The sequence below is a fragment of the Pholis gunnellus genome, assembly GCF_910591455.1.
Source record: "Pholis gunnellus genome assembly, chromosome: 2".
In the NCBI taxonomy this organism is placed as follows: Eukaryota; Metazoa; Chordata; class Actinopteri; order Perciformes; family Pholidae; genus Pholis; species Pholis gunnellus.
The window spans coordinates 21,940,004-21,966,665 of record NC_136536.1 but is presented as its reverse complement, the minus strand read 5'-3'; the positions used below and the strand labels follow the sequence as shown (position 1 = coordinate 21,966,665).

The 26,662-nt window shown below is 45.5% G+C and overlaps 1 protein-coding gene across 1 annotated transcript in view; it reads left to right on the top strand.

Moving 5' to 3' along the window:
• The first annotated feature begins 991 nt into the window (after nucleotides 1-991).
• The window catches only part of prex1 (phosphatidylinositol-3,4,5-trisphosphate-dependent Rac exchange factor 1), a 73,693-nt gene continuing 48,022 nt past the window's right edge, over nucleotides 992-26,662 (top strand). Inside the window, exons 1-4 of the mRNA XM_079173550.1 lie at nucleotides 992-1,329; nucleotides 18,840-18,905; nucleotides 19,136-19,258; nucleotides 24,412-24,516. Coding sequence (XP_079029676.1) covers nucleotides 1,186-1,329; nucleotides 18,840-18,905; nucleotides 19,136-19,258; nucleotides 24,412-24,516 — 438 coding nt within the window. The 5' untranslated portion in view covers nucleotides 992-1,185. The remainder of the gene's footprint in view (nucleotides 1,330-18,839; nucleotides 18,906-19,135; nucleotides 19,259-24,411; nucleotides 24,517-26,662) is intronic.

Here is a 26,662-nt window from a genome sequence, read left to right as displayed (position 1 = left end):
TGAAACATATAGGCACGAGACTCAAATGAGCCCGCGTTCAAAGTGGACATATTAGAGTGGAAATGGGCAAGTCGGTGTTGCTATAACTAATTACAAATGAAGGCGGTTTGTTTTTCTTAGACCTGACCTCGTGCCGGAGCGTGTTACCCGTTAGAAAGAGAGTTGTTTATCACATGAGCTGCGCTTGTTGCGCCGGTATACACCAGAGGGCGCTATACTCTCAAATTACGAGCTAACGTTCGCTACAGGTGCCGCTGTGACAGGTAGGGCCCCTAAATATGTAGCTAACTTATTCAATAAACGTGATTTTAAAATGGTTAATAGCGTTATAGGCCGTGACCCTCAATTCAAAGACGAGCTTTAAAAAAACTAAAACAAATAGTTGAAGCTTTTAATTAAGACGTTTATTTCTGTCTTTACTTGCTAGCATATATTTGCATTTGGCTAAGAAGGAGTAACGTTAGCTATTTACACTTAGCCTCACAGTAGTGGTCACCTCACATTACATTTCGTTGTGGAATTAAAAAAGTAGAACAATACAGTGACTCTGGGTCTTTATGATGTGAATTACAGTATTAGTTGTTTTACGTCATGTTTTTAAATATTTAGAACCTGCTAAGGCATATTAGACATTCTCTAGTAAACAGGCTGAATTAATTCAGTGTAGCTGCCGTTTTATTCTCTAGTTAGTTAATGGCTTTACTTCATTATTTATTGCGATTTTTAATATTCTGTAAAAAGGCTAAACCACAGTAGGGAAATCAATGTAGCGTTAAGCCTCAATGACCACCGTTACAGATGTTTCTGTGTTTGTTTTTGTGTGCTCACTGCAGAAGTGAGCTGCTCCCCGGTGTGTGTGTGCGCGCGTGTGTCTCCTCCTCCCCTCTGCCGTCTCTCCAATCTGAACGGATCTACTGTCGCCTCGCTCGCGCTCAGCTGGTGCTGCGACCACACAGCCAGAGGCTCTCCGCTCGTCGCTTCGGTACTTCTGCTGTGAAACTTTTATCTCCTGTGTGTTTCTTGTGTGCGGTGCGTAACGTTTGCGCGTGGCACCTCGCGAGGGTTTTTTGGGAAACTTGCTGCCGCGAGATGGACTGAAGCAAACAAACTCGGCAAAGTGTGGATACTCGGAACGAGGAGAGCATTTGTGTAGAGAGCAGCCTCTCTGCGGGTTGAATTAGCACCATGGACGAGGACGACGGGCATCACGAGAACGGCGTCCACGCCACCAAGGACTCGGACCGACAGCAGCGGCTCAGGCTTTGTGTTTTAAACGAAATACTGAACACGGAGAGGGATTATGTGCGGACGCTGCTTTTCCTTCAGTCGGTAAGTTTTGACATTACCTCTTCACGCTGCTCGTGCTCACGTTCCGCTTTCTCAGACGCGGACAGAACGCTGCGCCAAACCCCAACCGCGAGTCCTTCAATTCACGTTTGTCTTTCATTTTGAACAAACATGCACGTTGTGTCAAGACCACTGGTGACATTTTACGAAACTACAGGCTGCACTCTTCCATTCGGCATATACACAGTGCGTTGTGAGATCAAAATAAACTTGAATATTTCCCCTCGCTCTAGGGTAGGACGATACACCAGCAGAAAGAAGTCCTGGGTTTGGCGTGACGTTCTGTACACGCGCATAGCTCCTGTTTACATCCTAACTTTTGAACCCCACGTTATTGTTATATACATATATAAGCATGCGACAGAGTTGGACACGCCTCGCATTTGTGATTTACAGCTTTTGATTGACTTTTATTGACCGCTTTATTCTGAGGTTGCAGCCTGCGGGAGATGTTATAGGCGTAGACGTGTCGAACTTACCGCGATCTTAGCTTCACGCTCTATGAAAATGTGAATGTGAGGAACACATTCCTGGGAAGATTTGTTAAGATTCGCGTGTGTATGGGGGGGCATTGTGTGTTAAACCTCAGGTTCAAGAGAATCAAAGAAACCCTCAATTCACATTGGCTTTGCAAATAAATAGATATTCATGAGCATTCAACACCACCGCACCTCGCTTGTCCTGAAGAGATGGGAAACCATCTCACACACTCATTGCACATCAGCTGCCTTTGATGAATGAACGTCCTGGTCATTTTACCCCCGTGTAGACGGCTCCCACCTGCAGGAAGCCATTCGCCACGTTTATCACTTCTTGTCATTTGTTGTTGTCTCTCTCCTCCTCGCCTTGTCATCTGGTGCTTGCACAGAGCAGGTGACTTCTGCGTCCAGCTGTTGCAAAGTCGGTGTGGTTTTGCTGACTTTATTATTATGCTTTATTACTGCCTGTAAGGAAATCCCCTATTTTGTCGCAACAGTGTCAAAGGTCAGGGTCGGCTCCAAAACACAACCCTCCAGCTGGTCGGGATTCTGGCTCCTCTCGCTCACTTTGCCAACCCCCAGGCTGACTCTGAGGATTGCCGTCATGTTTTACTTGCTGTTTCTTCATGAACATGCCACTGATTCTGGTCATTCTCCAATTTCAACATCTGGCAAGCGTTTTGTCAAACATAGCTGTGGTTCCCTCTTTGTCTTGTGCTGTCACGCGTTAAGGAACTTCCTCAAAGTTCTTGAAATAGTTCTGTTCGTCTGCACAGGCGGTTCACGGTAGCCCGGGGGTCGCGGATATATTAGATTATCATACAGAGTTCAAGTCAGTGATTCATTGCTTTCTCCAGATTATACCCCCACACAATGAGATGATTTCTACAACATTTTGAGGGCCAGTCTCTGTGACGCTGCTTCCTTTCTCAGTTCCGCAAGAAGCAGCCGAGGCTTATCTTCTGTTACAAGACAGACCAGGCAGCAGAGGGAAATGCTTTAACCCCACACACCCCCACAGCCAGTACCGACATAATGATAAAGACAAAGCCCCAATGATTTATCAGAGAAGTCTGGAAGCCCCCCCCCCTCTGAACATCTGAAAGCTGTCGGTGCCCTCCACCCGCTCCTCCCCATCTCACATCAATTGGGATGTCTTGATTTAAGCCATACGGTGTGCAGCCAGAGGGGAGTCGGGCTAGAGAGAAAGTCTGTTATCACCTGGGTCTTTGCATAGAATTCTCTTTTAGACACACACACACACACACACACACACACACACACACACACACACACACACACACACACACACACACACACACTGCAGTCACATGCGAGTGTCAAAACTAGGCTAGTCCTCATTTTTCCTTGTTAAGATAAGGCCATAGGTTTTATTTTGATTCATGACATTCGCAGTTTGATTCTTTCTGTAACTAAATACAATAAATCCTTTGATTTGGTAGAAAAAATTAGTTGATTTTTTTTATTTCTATGGTTAACAAGTGTCTTTGAAGGCTGCACAAGATTGCCCCCATTACAAGTCATCTTCACATATGGGCACATACTGTGCAACCAAGCCCCGACGCCAAAGCATGCTGCTCCATATCAATGGACCCTATATGCGATAGTATATGCTGTGCGTGCACTGAGATCATTCCAAAACCCACTGAATCTCCATATGGAGGACTCTCCGTTGGGGCTCTGCAGCTTAGATTGCTTCAGGAGTACACGGATCCGCTGCAAATCCCTCCCATGCTCTCCCCGTCCAGCCAGGGTCCAGCTGAGCCAGCTCCCATCCCTCCACGGGAGGCCAGGCTCTGTCACCATGCAGCCTACTGTTGGTGTTGATAAGGGAAGTCTGTCTGTGGGAGCTCAGAACATATGGTTTCAATAGAGATATGTGAGTGGTTCAGAGGGGGGGGGGGGGATGTATAGTCCCTCAGTGTGAAGAGGCTAGAGCAGTGAATGAAAAGTGAGAGCGGTCATTTGTGTTTTCCAACACTTATTTTGTGATCACGGGTGACTTTTTTTTGCGTGCCTCGAATTCGGTTAGATAGCATCCTACATTTCCCACAATGCCGTTTCACAGTGCACTGACAATGATTGATATTCTGATGCTTCTTCTGTGAGTTTCACATGTACAACATCTGTCGTTGTATGTTGAACGTCATGACATCACGGCGCAGATCACTGAAACATTTTCTGCTGTCACACCGGAGTTACCTGGATGTGTTTATATTTGCCTCTTTAAGTCCTAAAAACATCACCATAGCGGTGTTCTTCTGTATATAGATGCTTTTATGTCGACACCCCCCCCCCCAAGCTTCTTTTCTTATCTGTTTCCACCTGACAGTTTGGTTTCCCTCAGTTTCTTTGGGGGTTTCCCCCACATGTCCTCCATAGAAATTGATCAGTGGCAGACTGAATGGCAGCTTACACTCGCCCACATCACTCTCCGTTGCGTTTCTTTTTCCTACCTTTGTACTTAGGCCCCCCCCCCCCCCCTGTACAGAATCACTTCCCAATCGCAATGATTGCAAACGACACACAAGAGAGAAGGTTATCCGGCTCTGGCGTCCCAGACGTTTCTGCATGTCACTCATCCGCCGGCAATTACCAGAGCCAACGAGCTCATCCAATGTGCTGGGAGGCAAGGATGTAGGGGCGGTGGGAAGGGAAGAGGTGAGAAGGGGGTTTGGGGGGTGTGAAAAGAGGGATTAGAGGATTCGTTTTGCTCGGAGCTATCGAACCGAATCTCCAAATCTATCGCTTCTTTGAGGCAGCGAGCCGATTCCTTTTCAATTCCAGGTTTTATTGTGATAACTGCTCGTTTCATGTTTTTGTCTGTGTCTTAATCGATCATGTCTTAGTGCCAAAGATTAGAGGGGATTTTCTTCAAGGCCTCGCTTTGTTGATTTAATCCAGGCAACTGGATTTTCCCCGGTCACGATCCACCAAAATGTAGGCGATACCTAGGACAGGAATACGGTCAGTGGCGTCATACCCGGTAGACGAGAGGGATTTTCCTTCAAAACCATAAAATTGGGGGTTTGCCTTTTTGAAAGCAGCTGTCTGATGTTTTTTTTTCTCACCACGCTGACCCATGTCTTAGTGAATCCTGTCCAGTTAAGACAACAGCGGAATCGCGTGGCCAATAAGTCAGTCAGCGTTTGGCCTTCCCTCTTGGTTCTGAGAAGTGTGAGACTGAGAGTAGGAAGGTCTCATCAGATAATAGGAAACATCTGGAAATCCTGCCCCGTTTGACCCTTGCTTCAGGGCCACACACAAGCCAGTTTACGCATCGTCTAACACTGCCGCCTGTTAGGTGTTCTGCTGTGTGGCTGCACGCACACTGTTAAAGCTGCACACCTCTTTCTCTCCTCTTTCGCTGCCTGTTGACTTTTCAGTATGTCCACCTCGCCGTTGACGAGGATTGCTGAGCAAACAGGACGGACGCAAACACATGGTCCGACCGGTGCCCAAACAGACAGACATGCAGGAAGCCGGCCGTGAGCTTCCTCCCCAAACTTGAGCCTGCGTCTACCTCTTTTCCTTTTTTTGTTGTTTTTGTTTTTCCTCCGCTCCATCTCTCCAGCCCTCCCCATTCGGTGGGAAAGACCAGCCTGAAGTTTCTCTGGGTATAAATAGCTTCAGATTGTAACTCTCATCTTTGCCACAACGCCAGCGGTTTCAGTTCGCTGCAACCTCAGCCCAACTGAAGTCATACAAACACACATCACATATATATATAGCAGGGGTGAAGCCTGTGCAGTCCTAACAGCAGGTAGTTACTGTGGCAGACTGCTGGGGGTCTGTGAGGGTTTGTTCTGTTAATACTGGGCTTTAATCTCTAGTCTCATCGTGTATCTTAAACTCACAGATCAATCAAACCTTTTTTAATGCACAAAGCGGTATTAGAGTGGGACAGATATGCAAAAGAGAGAGAACTAAACATTTTTGTGCCCTCCAGTTTGATTAATAATGCTATATGTTATCTACTGGCTTTGGATTTTTGGTTCGGTAGAGTTCAAAACAACGTACTCGCTCTCCAGGCCGTCTGTTTCCAAGACGTTCGCACACTAGCACTGCCTTAAGCTGAGGTCGATGCATACGCCACCGCTCTAACTTGCCACTGTGCATCCCTCCCTCTCACTCCGCATAATCGGTACCTTGCAGTGCCGCCTTTGCCAGACTAACTCATTACAATGCAGCGTGTTACATAAACGGGGGGGGGGGGGTAAATGCCAGTTTCCAACTTAATCTGTGCGTTTTATTTAGTCATGTGCGCTGATAAGCCATTTCTTTGAGGCATAAGACTGCATCAGGAATTTTAAGAATTCAACTTAACAAGTCTAAACCACTGTAACACCCGGAGGCGTGATGTCAAAAAAAAAAGCGCCCCCCTCATTCTCTCCAAAAGAGATGTTTTCAGAGTCTTATAGATGCGGATTAGCATTAGAGAAAAGTCACTCCACATGTTGTGAATGTTGACACGGCCATCCTTTTGGGATGTGTAGGTATCTAATGGATTAAGTGTTTCCCTTTTTAAGTAGTTCTCTGTCAATGGTTACGCAACTAAGGGTGAATCTATTCAGCAGTGGAATCTGAGTTGTGTGGAGGTGAGAACATGTCAAAAAACCAGAAGTCGCCAGTGTTGCATCAGGTTAGCATTCTTTTTTTAATGACCGGAGCAAACGCCAACTACGAGCTGCCCCCACTGTGTATGTGAACAGCTCTGTGAAGCGCTTGTCAACAGGCTGATATGCGATACAGCGGGTGACCCGGCCTGGCTTGTAAAAGCGCGGCAACGCGAGATCTCTGGTGTCCCTTCGGAGACCATGACTCGGACAAAATTGTGACACGCACTTTCTCAGGGTGGGTACTGGGTCCAGTAGCTGTGCAGCATGTTTTTTGTAGAAAACTAGGGAGAATGAATAGGATGGAGGGATACCTACAGAGTGACTTGGCATAGACTCCCTCCCCCCTCTGGGAGCTTCCTATGTGGTTTAGGAGCCGTGGCAGCGGGCTTACAATGTTTGTTTGCTTTCTCAAATGCAACCAGATGCGTGGTTCCTTTCAGGGTTAGAGGTCATTTGCCTCTCAGAGAAAAATGGCGAACAACAAAACAGCCACAGAGCGACTAGACGCGGAGCTTCTTAAATGTCGAGAAGGAGACGTTTGATATAGTCTGGGTTAGATCACAGAGCTGCTGAAGTGTTGCCCGATCAGGGCGGGTCGGGGTAAATGCCTGTATGCTGTCCAGCCAGGAAGCTGCTCACACGGCACAATGGGACAAAGAAGGAGCGTTACACACACACACACACACACACACACACACACACACACACACACACACACACACACACACACACACACACACACACACACACACACACACATCACACATCACACACTACCAAGACAATCTGAAGTAGGTGTCTTTTGTCTCTCATCACATGACACAGAAGCAGATTCACTGATGGATTTTGATGTGGACTGATCCAGTCTATCTCATTAGTGTTTTCCTACAAATAAAACCATGGGCGGTTTCTGAAGCACCGTAGCGATGCTCAAAGTGGCCGGCTCTGGCCGTCGCCATTTTGGCATTGACGAGACAGCCCGACTCTAAAGAAAGGCAAAGAGGTGGATCGTAGGTGGAGATGACTCAGCAGAGCAGACCGTATAGACGGTATCAATTAGCGTACGGTACCCACCTCTCACTCAAAGTGTCCACACCCTTAACCCTTAGCATAAAAGAATTCACCACCTGTACAGTTTTCATGAATATTAGCCATAGAGTGCCTTAGACTTGCATTCTCTCTAATGGCCATCAGGGGGCGACTCCTCCGATATCAAAAGAAGTCTGATTGTGTAGAAGTCTATGAGAAAATGACTCTACTAGTGTCAAGTCTTCTTCAATACAGCATGATGTTCACTTAGTAAATTATGATCCATTTAGAGTCAAATACACCATAAAGCAGGGTATGCTTTAGGGCGGGGCTACCTTGTGATTGACAGGTTGCTACCATGGCGCTGTCCGGTGTGGGAGTTGTTTGCGTTCTCGTCTTACAACTTTAACCTTTTCACTGTTTCTTAGTTCATGAAAGTTCATTGTAAACGGCTTGATCGTCTAAAAATGTCTCCGTCAGCGTCCGCTTGTACTCAGCTCCGCCCTCTGGTATCACTTCTGGTTGCAAAGAACAATAAGATGGGGACAGATTACATTACAGTCATTTAGCAGACGCTTTTATCCAAAGCGACTTACAAGAAGTGTATTCAACATCGGTATTCAAGAGAACTACTAGTCACCAGAAGTCATAAGTGCATCTCCCTTGCTAAACAAGTATCTAAGAGCATAAACCAGGGCAAACGTACAGTGCAGAAACAAACATACAATAAGTGCAACGAGCAAACCCGCAATACAATAAGTGCAACGAACTAATACGATTACAATAAGTGCAATAAGCTAATACGAATAAAATAAGTGCTAAGTGATTAAATGCCGAACTTCTTACATACAGTCTTGTGTTTCAGAGCCGGCCTCAAGTTGCCATTCGTAGAACTGCCGCTTTTGGCACTTCATGCATTGGCTTCATTTCTTATCACTCGAGGTTCCTTTTCCGGTTCATTCTCGTCTCTTTGGAGCATTGCTTTGTTCTCCAGGCTCAGGTCTGCTCTTAATGTAACATTCTCACTTCCTCTTGACACGCTGCTGGTGTACGCCGTGGGACAAAAATGTGAATGAAAAGTGTGTCTAATGGCGGCGTGTTCAGCCAGTAGAGCGTGCGACAGCCTGAGTGAGTGGGGGAACGATGTGACGGTGGTGGGAAGATGCGCGGAAGACGGGACGCTCCTGGATTCACTTTTCTAGCTCGTTCGAGGAAGTTTTATGCTTCGATTTTCTTGTCACTTTGTTGAACATCACTTTGAAGATAAACCATTTCACTTCACCAATTAGTGGGGATCTTCGCCTATTTACGTTATTTAACCCCACGGGTTAAAGAGGCTGCAGACTCTGTTGTTCTAACTGTTCGCGACAGCTGCTGACAAATTCTTGGGGCCTGGTTCGCTGGAGGGCCTTTTTTTGGGGGGTGGGGGGGGGCATCTGTTGGATGCGATGACATTTTTCTTTTGCCGACTTACGTGGCATGACTAAAGGCCTGAGTCATACGTGCCGGGGCTACTGCGATGATTTTGTTCTCACGGGCCGACAGGAAAGCTTTCAGAAAATGGCACGACGTTTCTGACATGATGAATTGCTACAGCCATTTTCTTTTTTTTTTTAGCTCCGATTTGTTTTCTGCCCTGATTTACATGACCCGTTACATGTTACAGGATGGATACGTGATGCCATCCTGTTAGTGAATGGAGCCCTTGTTTTGATGGGGATTTCACCAGGACTGCGCTCTCTTGTCGTCATGTGATCACACGTGATTCAGTCTCACAATTTACATTCCACGCGGTTATCTCTCAGCTGTGCTGTTTTCTTGCACCGAGTCGGAATGTTGTGAATGAAAACGACCCCAAAGGCATCACCCTTTGAAGCGGAAACTAACACCGTAGTGGCTGACAAAAGCAGCAGTTGAGATGTAATGTTGGTCAGTTGATCAGTGTTTTCAGAGGTAAAATGAGACCTTTTTTCAGACAGAGAGGGCTTTAACTATCTGCCGCCTGTCTGCCCATTAAATACTGTTCTCTGTCTGCTTGGTAAATACATAGTCACATCTAGTGGGTGCCCTCTATGATCTTCCTCCCTGCTTGGCCAAATGACCATTATTGTGTGGCGTGGGACACTAATTTGGTTCTTTCCCACCTTTCTCTCTCCGTCTGTGACCATGACAGTGTTTATGTCTGGCCTGCTGAACGCCACATGTGGCACTCTTGGTTTTGGTTTTGCAAACTAAGAGTAAGTATGAAAGAAACCGGCTCTGAAACACGCGTGTCCAGGTATTATGGGAAAATGTTGGGGAAAGCGCTTCTGTAGATAAAAGCTTAAATGATCAGCCGCGCCGCATACTTTTTTTTCCGTTGAGTCTGTCGGAAGCTTCCCATGTCTCTGATGGCTCACTCAACGCCACACTCGCCACACTCTGATCCAGTCCTTCGGCACCGGAAAACTCCCGTCCAGATGGCTTCTGCAATCTGGTCCGCTGTGTTATCTCCCTATTGCCACATGTCACCCCTCGACAGGAAAGACACTTAGAAAAAGGACGCATAGACAAACCTGTGTCAAGCACCGGTAGAGATGAAATTCAGTCTGTTGATTGGCCGAGATGGAAGCTGAACGAGCCCTGTGAAGAGAAACTTCAGCAGTGGTTGTATATAATAAGCATGTCATTCTAACAGATGTACAGGTTGAAGCGGTTGTCTGAATGGCTTGCTGCAAACATTCTGTGTACAAATTGGGGAAGAGAATATGTCGACATGTCTTCCAGCACATTAATGCATCACAAGCCATTTGCATTATCACACGAGTGTCTTTTGTTGTTATAGATGTGTGATGAGAGCGAGTCTGTAATTGTGTGAAAGAAGCTGCCTAACCACCTGGAAAAGTGGAGATATCGTAGAGGATATTTATAACATTAATTACGTGCAGCCACTGTGAAAGCGTGAGCATCTAGCTAAACCCCCCCCCCCTGCCCCCTCCCCGCCCGCTCAGTGCCAACTTGTCCAATAAAAACTAGACATGCTCAGAAGATTTAAATGTCTGAGGCCGTGAAACTCCATGAAAACACAATCCAGCCGTCCAGAGTGATTTTTTTTCTTCTTTTTTTTCCATCACAAGTGTTTTTGAAAGTCTGGATTTTGCATATTCATCATGTGCATCACACCTCCATTAATGCAACTCGTCTCGTCTCGCCTCGTCTTGAACAGGAAGTCTCTGGTCCTCTGTGGTGGAGACACTGTCTCATACCCCTGTAGTGTTCGGTTTCCGCCCATGTGAGCGACTTAAAGAGCCTTGAAGTTTAAAGTCCTTCAAAGCGGAAGTGAGTGAGAGTGGGAGGAGAAGAAAAAAAACTGGACAAGACTCAAAGAAGACTTTGTGTTTTGGTGATTGGCTCTGCCAAAAAGGGTTTCTCTTGGACGACAGCGAGTGTACGGTTGGGCGGGTGAGGGGGAACTGAGGGAGTTTTTTGGATGGTTGGGGAAAGATGTGAATTACGGCTTCAGGGAGAAAGTAGTCCACTAAGGTTTGCCGGGGTCCCCTCATTGTGGCAGTGCCGCGGGCCCGCTCTCTGGCTCCGCTGCGCACGGCCCACAAAGAGGGGACTTCTTTATTTATTTATTCAATTTCATGCCACGTCGACCCCTAAACGGCCCCCGTCCCCTCTCCAAAACTACCCTGTCCCCCTTTGTGGCCGGTCAGTCCAATCCTCTTCCCCCCCCTCAAAAGGAGAGCCCCTTAATGGACGCATTGTTTGTTAGCTTGTTGTTGTTTTTCTCTCGCATAAGGAGGGGTAGAGAGTTTTTCGGGGCTGTTGACCTGAGAACACGCATAGAAAAAGTCCTGAATCTGTGGATCTGGGATTGTGTTTGAGGCTTGTTTCAGTAGGTGTGGGAACCGCAGAGCATTGAAAGGGGGCTCTCAGGGTCTTCTGGAGAGAAGAAAAAAACAAAAAAACCCTGACAAGTGTTAGAGCTTGTGCTTGATATACGGGGGCTCTTGTGAGATATCTGAATTGAGTGAGATGGCCCAGCATTGTTGCTGAATGCTGATGTAGCCACGGGCAATCGGGGAAACGTCCCAGTTCTGTCCCCATTAACGCCATCTTTAGTCCCGGTATGGAGAAGCTGCTCGAGCGAGAGAAGCAGGCCCAGTATACTGATACTGAATCAGTATATATGAGCTGCTCATGACATGACTTGTAGAAAACGTGGTATATGCATACATACATATATTAACATGGTTTTACAGTAAACGATGCTGATACAGGGCGCACTGGCACATATGTCAATTTGTTTCTAAATCTAGTCGACATGTGTTTGTTCATATGCTAGGCTGTGGATGTGAGAAACACTCATTATTTATTTATGTCATGTGCAATATAACTTCTATTTCAGTTTCTATTAGGCACTGGTGTTAGTGTTACTTCTTAAATCCTTTTACTACTGTATTTTGTTTCTTACACTGCTTTTTAGTGTTTTAATGAATGTTAATTGTTTTTAAATCTCCTTTTCTTTTGCCTTATGTTTTGATGCTTTTAATGGTTTTATGTGAAGCATTTTGATGCTTTTAATGGTTTTATGTGAAGCACTTTGAATTACCTTGTTGTTGAAATGTGCAAATAAACTTGCCTTGCCTTAAACACTTCATATTTTTGCTCTTATGGTAATTTACTTTTTAGTTTATTTTAGTTTTACTACATTTACCTTACTCCTTTTTTTTCGCACTGCTATCAGTATTACTTCTTATACACTAAATACTTAATACTTTTATTCTGTTTTTTTCTTATACTTAAATCTCTGGCACAAGAATTTCCCTCAGGATAAATAAAGTTCTATCGTATCGTATCTGATCTCTTAAGTTATTCTTGTGATTCAGGACACTACTACAGGTTCAGGTTCAGGTTCAGGTTCAGGTTCAGGTTCAGGTTACTTTTATTGGTACCCGTAGGTAGACTTGGTTAGCAATAGAGAGCGAGTCATCCATCTCAACAGGCATTACAATCAACACAGAGACAACAAGACAAACATGATAAAACTACACAAGGCTACAAATCAGTCTATCAATAAATAACAGATATGTTTTGTCACGTCCCTCCCTGTTTTTCTGTACAACATACTCTAAACACCTCTCAGTATAATGTAATCCAGTGCGAAGCCACCACGGCTTCCACAATGTCCACTGCGTGACCGCGTTCTCACAGGGATCCATTAATCCCCATGTCATGTGGAGGACCTTCTCTGAATGTGAACATCCAAATTAACAGGGTCCTGACTGTGAGTGACCCCTGAGGCCACACATCCCCTTTCAGCAGCCGAAATGTTCCCTGACTGGTCGCCGGACTTACTCTCATGTCGCAACTGGTTTAACGATTACTTCTCCCTCTCGTTATTTCCCTTCTGTTATTGTGACCGCGTGAAGTTTCTTGCCTTAAGAAATTATGTTCGTTTGCTAAGATCTGACACTTGTTAAGCAAGTGTAGTTTCGTGTTTAGTGGCGTGTATTTTTGTGAGCCAGCCCAATTTGCCTTGACTCAAAGATGTGAAGCGTGTTGTAGTGTTGGCTGCAGGTAGAAAGCTCTGCTCAGAGGCAGACGAGGCAGACGCTAAGGCAGCAGGCCTCCTGCTCCCTGTCCAGTGGAGCGAACGCTGAACCCGCACCAGCATATGGTCCATCTGTATCCTCACACCTTTCTGTCTGGCCCCCCCCCCACCCCCTCAACACAGATCTGACCCTTTGGCAGTTGGTCATATGACACAAAATCGTCCTAAACAGTGATCCCACCGTCTGGGGTGGCGGACAATGCTGGATGTTGGGTTAGACATGTTTTTTTTTTTTTGGGGGGGGGGGGGGGGGTTTCAGCCTGCCAAGTGCTACGATGGGCGGCAACGACATCATGTGTAAATAATCAAAACCGAGGCTTTGTGTTTCCATCCGTTCCTTTCAATCCATAGCATAATAAATAGCACGATCCCCCTCTAGTCATTGAGTCTTAAAAACATAGACGGCATTCTCATTACAGTGTGGCTGCTGCGCCACAAAGTTCAGGGTGAAGTCCATAATTTAAATCCCTTTTCAAGCCCATAATGTGATTTATTTGTTTGTCACGATTTGGTTGCATGCTAGCGCGAATCCGTGAGACCTAACTTTAGGAAAACACAGTCGAGTTAGCGGCCAGTCAAACATGTCACATACTTCCTTCACACAAAAGCCACACTTCCTTTTTTTCGAGGCAACATCTGCCGCTTTTGTGTCGAGAGGCGCTGCTTCGTTTGTTTTCCCTCCCCGCTGAGTCCAATCGCCGTCTATCTGCCTGAAAAGGAAAAACAAACTTGTCAATGATTTGGTTGTCTTCAAAAAAAAAAGTGTCGGCTTTTGTTCGGTGTGATTGCTCTGTTTTCACTTCCTGTTTGCTTGCCACACACACACACACCAACAAAGGCATCCATGGGCACTTCTTCTGTTGCAGTTTGGGCTTTTTTAAATTGTCTTCACTTCTTCTCGCGCACAAGTTGCTGCAATAAAACGGACAGTGACTCAGCTTTGCGGCACGTGGCCATTCAGCAAGTAGCACTTTTGACAGCTTTCAGTAGAACTGATGCAAGGGACACCAAAATGTGACCTGTTCTTCACACTCAATAGCAGAAGTGCAAAAGTAATGCACTCCTTGCATAGTGGGATCAGTCATGTCCTGTCATAATGCAGCATGTGCAACAAGCAGCTGTGACTTATGAGGTAGAGGAAGAGATCGGCAGTTCAATTCCCGGCTTCTCCTTTGTGTGGACAGAAGACCAGAAAGTCCATTAGCAGTGCAGTGCAGGCTTCTACCAGACGCTCATTTTGTTGTGGAGTCTGAGAGGGCTTTTTCCGAACTGCCTCTGACTTCGACGGAAGGTTTCACTCTTGAGTTAACTTACCGAACTCTTGGGCCAAACGGCATCAAGGACAGAAAGTTCACAAGTGTGAAAAACACCCGAGTGCAACTGTCTTTCAAAATGAGGGCAGAGGAAGAGGTGTGTGCCTGTGAAGATGCTAACAAAAAGCTAATACGCTATTTCTGTGAACTTGGAGTGATGTAGGTTTGCACTTTGCTGTTTAAGTGAGATCAGGCAACCTTTTGAATGTCTCGCCTCTTATTGTTGTTGTTACGAATGGATCTGAAGTGCTTGTACACACTTTTGAGGGTGAGTGAGGAGGAAATAATGTAGAACAATTATTGAGCCACAGAGAGAACTTGAAGACAGTCCTGGCAATGATGTCAGTGCTGTAATGCTTTCACAACTGCAGCGCAGAATATTAAAGGCCTGACAACTAAGAAGAAGAAGAGTGTTCAGGGAGGAAGATAAGCAGGTCTGTTTATGAAGACTGTTATTGGTTCCTCTTCAATAACTAGAGTAAGATTAATCTGTACATTGTTTCCATGAAAAAGTGCGAAAACTGCATTCTGTCTCCTGAAACTGCCAAATATTATTATGACTGATAAGTGAAATATTTCGCAAAATGCTCAAGATTACGATGCTTTCCATAATGAGATAACTTTAAAGTTTTATATTTCAGAAGAAAAGCCACCACATGAATAATGTATAAATGTCTCCAAGAAGCCGTTTTAACCATTACAGCATTCTGTTATTCTGGAACACGTCACCGTGACTTCCCTGGCTGCTTTCGCACTCTGAAATATTAGTGGTGTAATTCTGCATTAGTGTCGTGCTTGGCAGCCACTTTGTGGTCTATGAAGAAGCTCCATCACGGTTGCGTTGCCGGCCTCCCGTGGGATTGCATCACGAGCAGTCCCCCCCCCCTCAACAGCTCATCACCCCCTGTGGCAAGAGACGACCGCGGGCAGCAGCTGAGCCCCCCCCCCCCCCCCCCGGTGCAGCCACTCTGACTCACTATTACGAGCACGGGGTATCAAAAAGCGAATTTGGTGTCCCATCTGACCGACTATTATTAACACATTGATTGATGTCATCGCTATTTTTAGGAGTCGGAAAAGGCAACTGGGCATCTCATGCACAAGATAAAACAAGCCAAGTGTGGGTCACCTGTGGCTCAGTCAGATCTCAGTAACAGACGAGACAGAGTTGTTGTTGTTGAGTGATTGTCGCCCCGTCATACATGTCCATATCTCCACTCAACGTGATTACGATGTGCCGATGTCAGGAAAAAGAGGCAGCCGGGTCACCTGAGACGGGAGATTAGAAAGCAAACATCCAGCCGCCGCTCAGCATGTTCATTAAGAAGCAATGAGCCTAACGAGCGTGCCCAGTGGGTAGCGGATTACAGTGCTCCTCATGACTACTGTTTGTTTTTCATGATTGATTTATTTTGTTCTCCTTTTCCAATAACAACTGGCTTAGCTGCGTACTGTGGAAAGGATGGCTCTTTTCAATATTCATCTCATATTGAAATGTCAGTGTGTGTGTGTGGGGGGGTGGTATTGTCCTCTCCTTGCAAATGATGCATGACTCGCAGTACGCTGAGGGTTATCTGAGGGCGCGCTCACATCTGCATGTTTCCGTGCGAGTTGGAAATATCACCTCTGTTTTATTTTTTTTGGTGTCGAATCGTGAAGTCGATCTGGACTCAACAGACGCCGTGTGGAGTCACGCGTTACTCGTCCGTGAGTATCGGTAACTTGTCATTTTGGCCGAGTTACAGATTCAGGCCGTGGATGTCAAAACTTCTGCCACGTATGACTGACTTGTCTGTTCTCTCACCGGTGGTCATTACGGTTAAGAACTGCAGAAGTAGCTGAATACGAAAGTCCAGACTGCAGATTGCCCAATTATGATTCTTGGCTTTCAATGTACAATGAACTGCCGTCCATCAAACGTCAAAATCCTTCCAATTATACCCATAATGCTTTTGTTTTTCGGGGCAAATTCCCGTTGTTGATTCTGATCACGCTCACCAAATATTACAATCCAGACTGTAAAAAGTTTGCGCCATGCTTGGAGTGCATGCCTGGTTTATGCTCTGCTCTGTTGTCATGCTGGTGGACAGAGGGAGCTCCATGTTTTTTTTCTTCTCCCTCAAATAAACCTGTGTGCTTTGTGACGGAACAATGAAGACAGCCAACACAACCCTGGGTGAGAATGGCCATGTCAGGGGGCGAGACCTGAGCTGAAAGGATCCCTTTGTTGCTCCTTCCCTCCATCCTCCCCGCTGATGGCCACATCTGTGTGGCACATTTAGTTTCAAACAGCGAATCCCATCCTGGATGGTAGGTGTCCACAGAGAATGACTCCAAAGTCTGGATGCTTTAGTTCCCGCCCACTGTCCTAACATTGTCCCTTTTGCCTTTTTTTTTTGTTTTCCCTCTCTGCTCTCCACTGAGGAAGAGCCTTGTTTCCTGCCTCTCCTCGTCCTCTCGGCCAGTGAGCAATCTCTCAAACGAGTGACTCCTCCAGTGTGGACACGGTACAAGTTGCCATATGGGAGATTTAATTAGTGCACGCCTTCGAGCACAATCAGCGCCCTCCCAAAACCAGTCAAGAACACGACAACTGCCGCTTCCCTTTAATACTGATCTTAATTAGCGAGGCCGCAGCTCGCTGCTGAGGACCTTTGCTTTCTATTTTGGTGCAACCGACGCAAAAGCCAGTTTAAAAAAAACAACCAAAATACTGGAGACAGTCCTCCCAACGTGTTCGGCCTCTGAGGAAATGATATGATTGCAGCCTGCTACTCGGCTGGCTGCGTTCTATCTTTAGAGCAAATGTGTGATTACAAGTGTGAGTCTTTCATTACAGGCAAGGGACTTACTGTAAGTAATACATGCAGTTGGCTGATGTTTTGTGTGACTGCAGAGCATTCAAGGGTTTTTCTTTATGTTGTCTGTTTAACCAAATGGCAAAAAAAACAGATTTCCTTACTCGTCGACATTCTGGGTTGCTCTTGATAATCCACAGAACACAGAGCCAACCGCTTTCATACGGACTATTTATTTCCTAATTAAGTATATTTGGCCTGGATAATGAATCTTAATATGTTTTTAGGACCCACTTAAAACGTAGCGTCAACTAAAATGACCAAGAATCGGGTTGATTGATCGGATATTGCCTGATCTCATGTGGGAAAATGTTCCGTCTTTAATCTGTTCATCATTTATTTAACACTGATGCACCGAGGAGTAAAAAGGGGTTGAACTTGAAACATGTTGATTGTTAAAACAATATCCTGAAACATGTTTAATCTCATTGTAGTGAGGCAGGAAATCTACAAAGATGATCTCAAAAACCTGAACAAAAGAATCTAGAAAGATGCCACTAGAACCACTGACCCTTTCATCTGGCACTATAGATCATTGCGCTGCTTCTTTCAGTGTAGCTTTAAAGTGCCAGGTGTGAATCAGCTGCAAGGTTTTAGGAACAACAGCAGTATTCTCCAGTGACACTTACATTTCAGATGTACATTCATCATTGAACCCAGCGCCCCCCCCCCCTCCTTCATCCGTGTGGCACACTATCACTTTTCACACTTGAGGCTCTGACATGCAGGCAGACACAACAGCAGGAAGGAGCCTGCCAGATGAAGGAGGCTGCAGGAGTAGAGTTTTATTTGGTTTGGGGATTCATATCTCTCTCCACTTTCATTTGGCAGACGGTTATCGGTGTCTGGAGATGAGAGGCTGCCAGTCAGATGGAGGCAGGTTGTGTCTGACAGACAGAGAATTGGAGAAGAGAGAATAAAAGAAACAGTTTGCACATTCACTTCCCCCTCTCTGCACCCTTCTTTCAAAGTCGGGATTGGCAGGCGCGTGCACACACGGACAAAACCGCACACGCAAGCAAAGCCCAACTTGACGTGAGCCTGTTGCTGTCGTCTCCGGTGAAGCGGTGTGTGTGTGCAGATGCTGCAACAATTAAGCAGTTATGTTTTCTCTTTCTTCCTGCTGGATGCCCAGGTGCATTAGCTTCCTCTACAGCGGAGCCATGCAGTGAGCTTTAAGTGTCACAAGACAAACACGCAACACCTAAGGGATAGTGAAGTAACTGTGACGCGTCTTTGTGGAGCGCCATAAAAGGCGCTTTTCTCTTAAGTATGTGAGTGTGCATGTGGCTGTCTGTCGCTCAAGGGCTTGTGTGTTTTATGCTCATATATGTATGTTTCCTCAAAGCAAAGAGCTCATACGCACTCATGTAAAAAAAAAAATGAGTAGAGGGAAGCTGGACTTCCACTTCCAGGCAACGCTTGTGTTGTGTACACACAGTTTTTTTTTTTTAAAAGCCCCCTATTGTTATCTTGTTTATAATAGCGAACTCACCACGCTTATGTTCTCATAGATGGTCGTCAACAAAAAAAGACTTTTTCTTAAACCTGCTCTGTTTCTGTTTCCCCTTCAGGCGTTTTTACAGAGAATCCGACAAACTGCAGATGACCAACAGTGCCTCTCACCCGAACATGTCAAGGTATGGCCGGCCTTTAAATACTACAAAATCTTTCTAAAATGATTGTTTTTTTTAATATTATGAATCTCAGACATGGTATTTGCCTTCTTTCCCCCACGTCTCCGTCCATCTGTTGGTCACTTCCTTGCCCTTTTCCCTCGCTTCCTTCCACCCTGCCTCTTTATCTCTTCCTTCCTCTGCATCCCCTCCCCTTACATCACCCTCTCCCCCCCTCCCCTCCCTGTTTTTAGATTCTGTTTTCAAATATTGAGGACATCCTGGAGTTGCACAAAGAGGTGCTGTCTGCAGTGGAGGCCGGTCTGCTGCCCGATCCCCATCCCCAGCATGCACTGGGACACGTGTTCCTGCAGTTTGTAAGTACCACATGACACACACACACACAGACGGACAGCAGACGGTCACACGGATCACGCATGTGGGAGTGCGTGCATGCATGCAATTCCTCCTCCTTGCGAGAAAAAACACACACACACACACACACACACACACACACACACACACACACACACACACACACACACACACACACACACACACACACACACACACACACACACACACACACACACACACACACACACACACACACACACACACACAAACACTTTTCATGGGCTACGCGTAACCACAGATGCAGGGAAAGCGTGCAAAGCCTGCTGTGAAAATGCCCCTTAATTCTCTCTTTCTCCCCCCCCCCCACACACACACACACACACTACATCCCTCCCTTTGCCTTTCCTCCCTTTCCAAACAGGCTGCATCCTGTCAGCCAAAAAGAGTCTCTCTTCATCAGTCTCTGTCTCCTGCCATCTCCTTCTCTTGCCCCTCCATCCCTCCATCCAAAGATTCCTCTCCGCTCTGCACCCCCCCCCCCCCGCGCTCCCCTCTGTTTGAACTCGTTTGGCCCCAGGGAACAAACAAAGAAGGGTCTGTGTCCAGGGAGGAAGAGATGGTGTGTCACTCGGCGAGGGGACAATGCTTCTGCCGGTTGCACTCAATCGCAAGCTCCCTCTCTTGCTCTCCCTGTTTGTCTCTCTCTGATAAACCATCTTCAATTCACTTTCACTGAGGCACAGAACGCCTCCGCTAGGTATTCCACTGTCAGTCTGCTCCATCAGCCTATTGGTCAGTGTTGCAGGACGCCATTAGATTCTCAAAAACAGAAAAAAAGGTAGGTTTTTTTTTTGTCTTTTGAGAAATGTCCATATAGCCAAAAGTCCAACCTGCATGCCATTTCATGAAGCACACCACCATCAATAATAATCCACCCACTACCTGCTTGTGGCAAGGATGCCATTTAATCACATCTGTGGAGAGCCGTTTAATCGGCTCATCAAAATGTACCTTCACACGTTATGGCTGTCAGGTCAAGTGTCGGGGCGGAGAATTGATTAAAGGAACCCAGTCTGTTTTTTTCCCAACACTCTGGGAGATATAGAGGTCAGGCTGGATGGGTGCTTACATTCCCCACGGCCTCTTCATAATGTCAGTGTCTTTAAGTCAGTGCCACAACAGGAAAGAAACCTGTGTGACTCAAACCAGCACTGGATATCAATTCCAGGTATGATGATGAGTCATAGTAAGAAAGCGAAACTCAATATGCTTAATATAATGAATTTAAATGCTATTTCAGTACAGTTCTGTTCAACAGATTCAGACGTCAAACATGTACATGAAAACTGAGTATAGTTTTTAAAATATACATACATACATTAAATTACATGGAATGTTTATGCACTTTTTAATGTTGACTTAAAGTAGAAGGTTGTCAATAATCTACTTTTTATCTTATTGTCAACTAATTACCATGAAAATACCAAAACCAACACAAAAATAATAGATTCTGTCCCGTATCTACGTCGTTTTTATTGAAGTGTCAACATGCTGTGTTGTGTTTGTACAAGGGTTAGCGTGTGTTTTGTAATTTAACTCTCAGCAAAAAGCGTATAAGCATATCTCCCAACATGTTTAACTATTCTTTTAAATTCATTTTAATCACAATTTTTGGCGAACTTCCAACTAATTTAGCACTAATATGTTTAATTTGCAAACGGGAAGTATACGCAGTTTATATTTTATAATCAGTATATAAACATGCAATAAATGGTTTATAACACACTGTAATGCACTTGTAAGCAGATTTTGAAAGTTTGTTAATGACTTTATCAACTCCTCCTGTGAGTTTAGTAAGTGGAGGCTGCTGTGTCAACAGATAGTGAATGGCAATAAAACACAGTTGTAATGATGTAAAATATGCCTCCATAAGAGAAGTTATAATTGTTGACAAATACCATGTAACTAACACTTGAACATGTCCTCTTGTTTGCTTACAACTGCATTATGGTGTGTTTGTTAAATGCGTATGCGCTGCTTATAAATAGGGGGGAGGGGGGGGGGGGGGGGGGGGTGTTACCCTGCATATCCATTACACTTCCCTCTCCAGCCCATGACCTTTGTCTCCTCCGACACCGACACGTCTCAGCCAATCGGTTTGCCCCGTCTGGCGCCCTCCAGCCGTAGCCCTTGACCTCGACCGGAGGTCACCACCATGACTGGGATTTGATTAACCTCCCGCATTGTTCCGCAAGACTGTCTGCCACTCACAGTGAGGGAAGACAAATGGGAAGATTCATTGCTATTCAAAGTCAGATGTCGCCAAGATGGCTTGGGAGGCTGCAGATGTAAAGAAAAAAGAAAGTGCACCAGTCTTTTATTTTGAAGGCAAAGCAAGTTTGTTTGTCTAGCACATTTCAGTAGCAAGGTAATTCAAAGTGCATTACATATAACATCAAAAGCATGAACACAGTGTACAGATGCTTCTTTGTCACTGTTAATGAATAGAGGACATTTAATAAAAATTGACCACACACACACACACACACACACACACACACACACACACACACACACACACACACACACACACACACACACACACACACACACACACACACACACACACACACAGATTCTTAGCCCTCGCTTCAAGACCACAGCATACATGAGATTATTGGAACCCTGCGAAAGGTGCAAAAGTGACTCACGCCAGAGGAGAAATCAGAGACATCAATATTTGCTCTATTTCTGGGAGTGTATACACGAGCACTGTGCAAGAGGCAACAGTCACGTCATTATGCACTTTCTGAACTACGGCCATTATGCTTTGACTCTGTGTGTCTGTGTGTGTGTGTGATGCTACCCCTCTCATCTAGCCTCCAGAATAACATTCCAATGACGAGGGATTCAAATAAAGACGTATGTTTATCAAAGGGACAGCCCTCGTCTTTGAGCTATTCTGGATACAACCGATGTCTTTCAGAGTAGTCTCGATGCTTAAAACTGACTCTGTGGTTCACCTTTTGGCCCCTGGTAAGACATTTAGCTGGGCCTGAAGACTATGTAGTTGTTGTCACCGGAGAAAATGAAATACCTCTGAGGGGGCTTTGGTTGTAAACATAGCTGCAAAAAAAGGGTCGCTGTTTTTTATTTATTTATTTTTTTGGAGCAGGGGGGCTCAACAGCCAGTTGGTGACTGAGAGCTGAAAGGTTTTTTTTCAGGTTGAGCTACTGCAGTGCCACCATATCCAGGAGCACGTAGGAGTAAACTGATATACGGTGGCTACGTTTACATGTCCCGAAATATTCAGCCTGCTCAAGTACTGTGTTGTGTTTGTTTATTCAGCTTAATTCAGGTACAAGAAAGTTTTTCACACATGGAAACATCCTGTTCAGCGTCTCCAGCCCGTCATGGTTTAACAATTGAGTAGAGCAGACAGCCAGAAGACATATTCTGGTTACTGGTTCCACGAATAGCAAGCTATCAGGGTTTTTTTATTTTTTAAGTTGCTTAGTTGCTACTTAAAAAAGTAATCCTTGAAAGGAGTGTGTGGTTTTTCCATGTTTTCACTTCACAAACTGTGCAATTTACATTAAAATGTTGTGCTACATAGATGTTGTGCTGTGGACAAAGTAGAGCCAGAATCAACTTTATTGGCACTAAACTTTGCATTTGTTTTTGCTCGATAGCTTCGGGACTGCTGAGCTAACGGAGTGGTCTCAGTGAAATGAATTATGATTCATGGAAAAGTGCTAATTTGAGAGATAAAGTCCCCCCGAGCCTGTAAATACCACCTTACTCATTTTTAAATGTGCACCGAAAAGAACGGAAACCAATGACACAATGACAGTCTGTGAAATAGGGATGATGAACTTTGTTAAATATCTGAGATGTTGTCATCTTTAATCATCACTCCATCATAATGAGACTATTACAAATATGCATTTTACACATGTCCATGCCTTGCCCCCCCCCCCCCAAAACGTGGCCTCGGGTGTGTTTGGGTTCCTGACTGCCTGTGTGGCTAAAAAAAACCCAACTGTTTATATTGTGCTGCTGCTCACCACTGTTACACATCTCAGCTCCTTCTGGTCAAGAGACAACGAGTTCTATAAAAAGAGCTGTTAGCTTTGTTTGGCTGCTTCTGTCACCACTGCTGGGTTACCATGTAAAAACAGATTGTGTGTGTGTGTGTGTGTGTGTGTGTGTGGATATTGTTGTGTGTGTGGTACAAGTTGCTGGCTTGGTAACCACCTTCATTAGTACAACTTGTTAAAACATTCAAATATGCTATCAAAACTTTTCAGGCTGACTGGTCTCAATGACTGAATATTGATTATTCCTTTGTAGTCGTTATGGCCACGCCAGCGTTAACTGCAAAGCCTCGGGGCGGCGGTAGTTAACGTTCAGAGCGGTGTCCGAGCACCTGCGGTTTTGGATTTCACTTACTAAGCTGCTTCAGATGACAGTTTCAGTTTCTAGACCCGGAGCTTCGGCCCCACCGTGCACGTGGTTTCACATCCCAGTTGCTGTCGCATAGTTAAGAACACACAATAGGCCTCAATGAGCTTCGGGTGTACACATTGTTGTAGCACGCTGCATGAATAACGCATGCAGAGCTACGGTGTGTTCACTCGGCCCGCGTGTCACGTTACGTTTTTGTAAAGAAAACTAAATGACAGCCCGACAAATGCGTCCGTATCAGCGCTGAGGTTGTTCTGCCTTGTTGCACCTATAGGAAAAGGGAAGTGTGGTTTGTTGGCATGCTATTCTCCCCCCCCCCAATGATGTGGACTTCTTCGAAAAAGAGAAGTGTGATGGACAATGTGAACGAACACTGCGGTCATAGAAATACATAGAAATTCGATGAGGCTCTTTATTCTTTCGGTGGTTTCGTCCCTGTTGCACTTGATAGCCTGGAATCGCTAAAGGCTGGCGTTGCTGCTACTAATAATGATGAGCAGTGGCAGCTGTGGAAGTGCAGCTATCCCAAACTTTCATTGCAATAATAAAACTGAATCTCACTGATCTTCAAGAAACTGGAGCTTTTCTCCCCAGTTTCTGCTCCGCTCAGTGAATCTTCCTCCTGTCGGCCGTCTCAGTGGATTCCTCAACGCGGCCAGCTCGCTGCAACCCTGACATGTGTTTTGTCCCCCCTTGATCTTGCAGAGGAGGAGTTTCTCGGTGTACGGCGAGTACTGCAGTAACCACGAGAAGGCTCTGCGACTCCTCGTGGAGCTAAACAAAGTCCCCAACATCAGGACCTTCCTGCTGGTAAGTCGACACATCTGCCCTCTCCTCTCGCCTTTTTCTGCATCCTTCCTCTTCCGCACTATGACTTCGACTTCGACAAATCTCAAATGTTTTCATTATTTCATTTCACAGGAGTCTTATGTATCCTTTCCTCTAGTGGTGGTCCATATAACACCTTATCTTCTTTCCTTGTGGCTTACACTCATGTCTACCTTTGCCCCACATTTCTCCCCTCCTGTGAGTCTCCTCTCGCCCTTTCCTCATTTTTTCCTTCCATCATATCTACCTCCATTTCCATGTCAGCGCTTCAATAAAGGGAAGAAAAACCCCAGCGAGGTCAGAGGGTTCTTCCTGCGCGGACAGGATGCAACCGCCATCGAGGTCACCTTTGTGTCGCTCTTGTAGTGTTTCCGCTGCCAGCTGTTTTCTGTGTTTTGACACCCTAACACTCGGGCCCTAAGACAATGAACTTAAAATGCCGACGGGGCCTTTTGAGCTGGGGGGGGGGCGGGGGGGCCGAGCCGATGAAATCATCTGCACATTCTGGGCCAGCCAGCTGTGGAGCGTTGGCAGCCGGTTTGGGATTGGCCGAGAGATCTGAGGCAGCGTGTTTGTCGCTGCCTGACGGTTGGCTTCCACGACAATATTGTGACCCACAGGACGGGATCAGAGTGTTCGCTGTGTGCTTTGGCTCTTCGCTCCTCCTGGCCCGGTCATGCGGCGGCTAATTGGTTAGGTCTTGAGCTGCATTGACGCCTCCAAAATAGAATGACGGCACAAACATCTGGTTATGTATGAAAACAGTTGTCTGACCTGCTCAGTGTAAGCTCACATATTGGAACCGCTCTTGTGCTTTGAGTAGCAACGGCGAGCAAAACAGAAACAAGATCGATTCACCGTCATTTAGAAACAAACCAAAATAATCTTTCAGAAGTTGACAGAGAAAATGTGTGATTCTTCTGTAGAGGATGCAGAATGAAAGTTTTTTTTTTCGACAATCATTGTCATCGCAATTAATGTCAGAGTAACGTGTATCCCCGCTGGCGTCTTTCCAGCTTTGCATTTTTTTTTTCTCTCTTCTGGATGAAACTATTTTCATGCTAATTGAATCGCACGACGACGGGAGCTTCTGCAATTGTACGTCGAAATGAAGTGCTAATTGCGTTTGGAGGAGAGGAGAGAAGTGAAGCGAAAGCAAAAGGAGGTCGGAGTGAAGAGCGGAGGGAGTTCTGGCTTTAGGCTGGCAGATTACAAGTAAGCAGAGGATGAGAGAAGGGAAGATTTGAGATAGAAATTTGGTTTTGTTGGAGAGAAACACATTATTACATTAGGAATCTGTGTGAATACCAAAGTCTTCTGCGGTCGCGATAAGTTGTTCCTGTTTTTGCACCCCCCCCCCTGCAGAGTCATAATGCTCTAAACTGATTTTCCCACAGGAGGAACACTCAAGTGGTTTATCTGCGTGGCTGCTTTTGATCTTTCATCCCTTCCCATGAGCTCATACCATACTGACAGGCTGCGTTCCTACAAAATACAAGGCGCACAGAAACCATGACTGTAACTGTAACCCCCCCACACACACACACACACACTTCTGAAGAAAACCCTTCCTTTAAACTGGTTCTGGGGGGGGTCGCTTACAGACCGAATCTACCGGGGAATGAGAACCCATTTTAGAGCTTTCTCAGTGATCCTTTGGTTGGCTTTGAGGTGGCACAGTAGAAGGAATGTAGAGAAGTTCCAACTATAGAGTTGTGTGTATAAATACGCCATCTTAAAAATGAAGTCTTTTTTTTGGTTCTTTTTTAAACCCCCTGACTGCTGCTTTCCTGTAAGAGAAGCAGAAAGCGAAGGAACTGGGTTTAAAATAAGTGCTCCCAACACGCAACAAAGTGTGGCTGAAACAGACCATAAAGTGCTATTGGTAATAATGAAACCCCATAGACATGCCGAAATACAGTTTTGGTGACGGGATGTGGTCATCGGCAGTAAAGCTTAAACAGCATAAACAGCTATCGTGGTTTGGACCCACCGAAATATAGGATGTGCAGAGCTGTCACAGAAGTCAAGTAGCACTGTCATTAAATGAATCCCTATACTGCAATATGATAGAAATATGTATAAACAGACTAAGAAATAAATAATCATGCATTTCTGAAACCAAAGA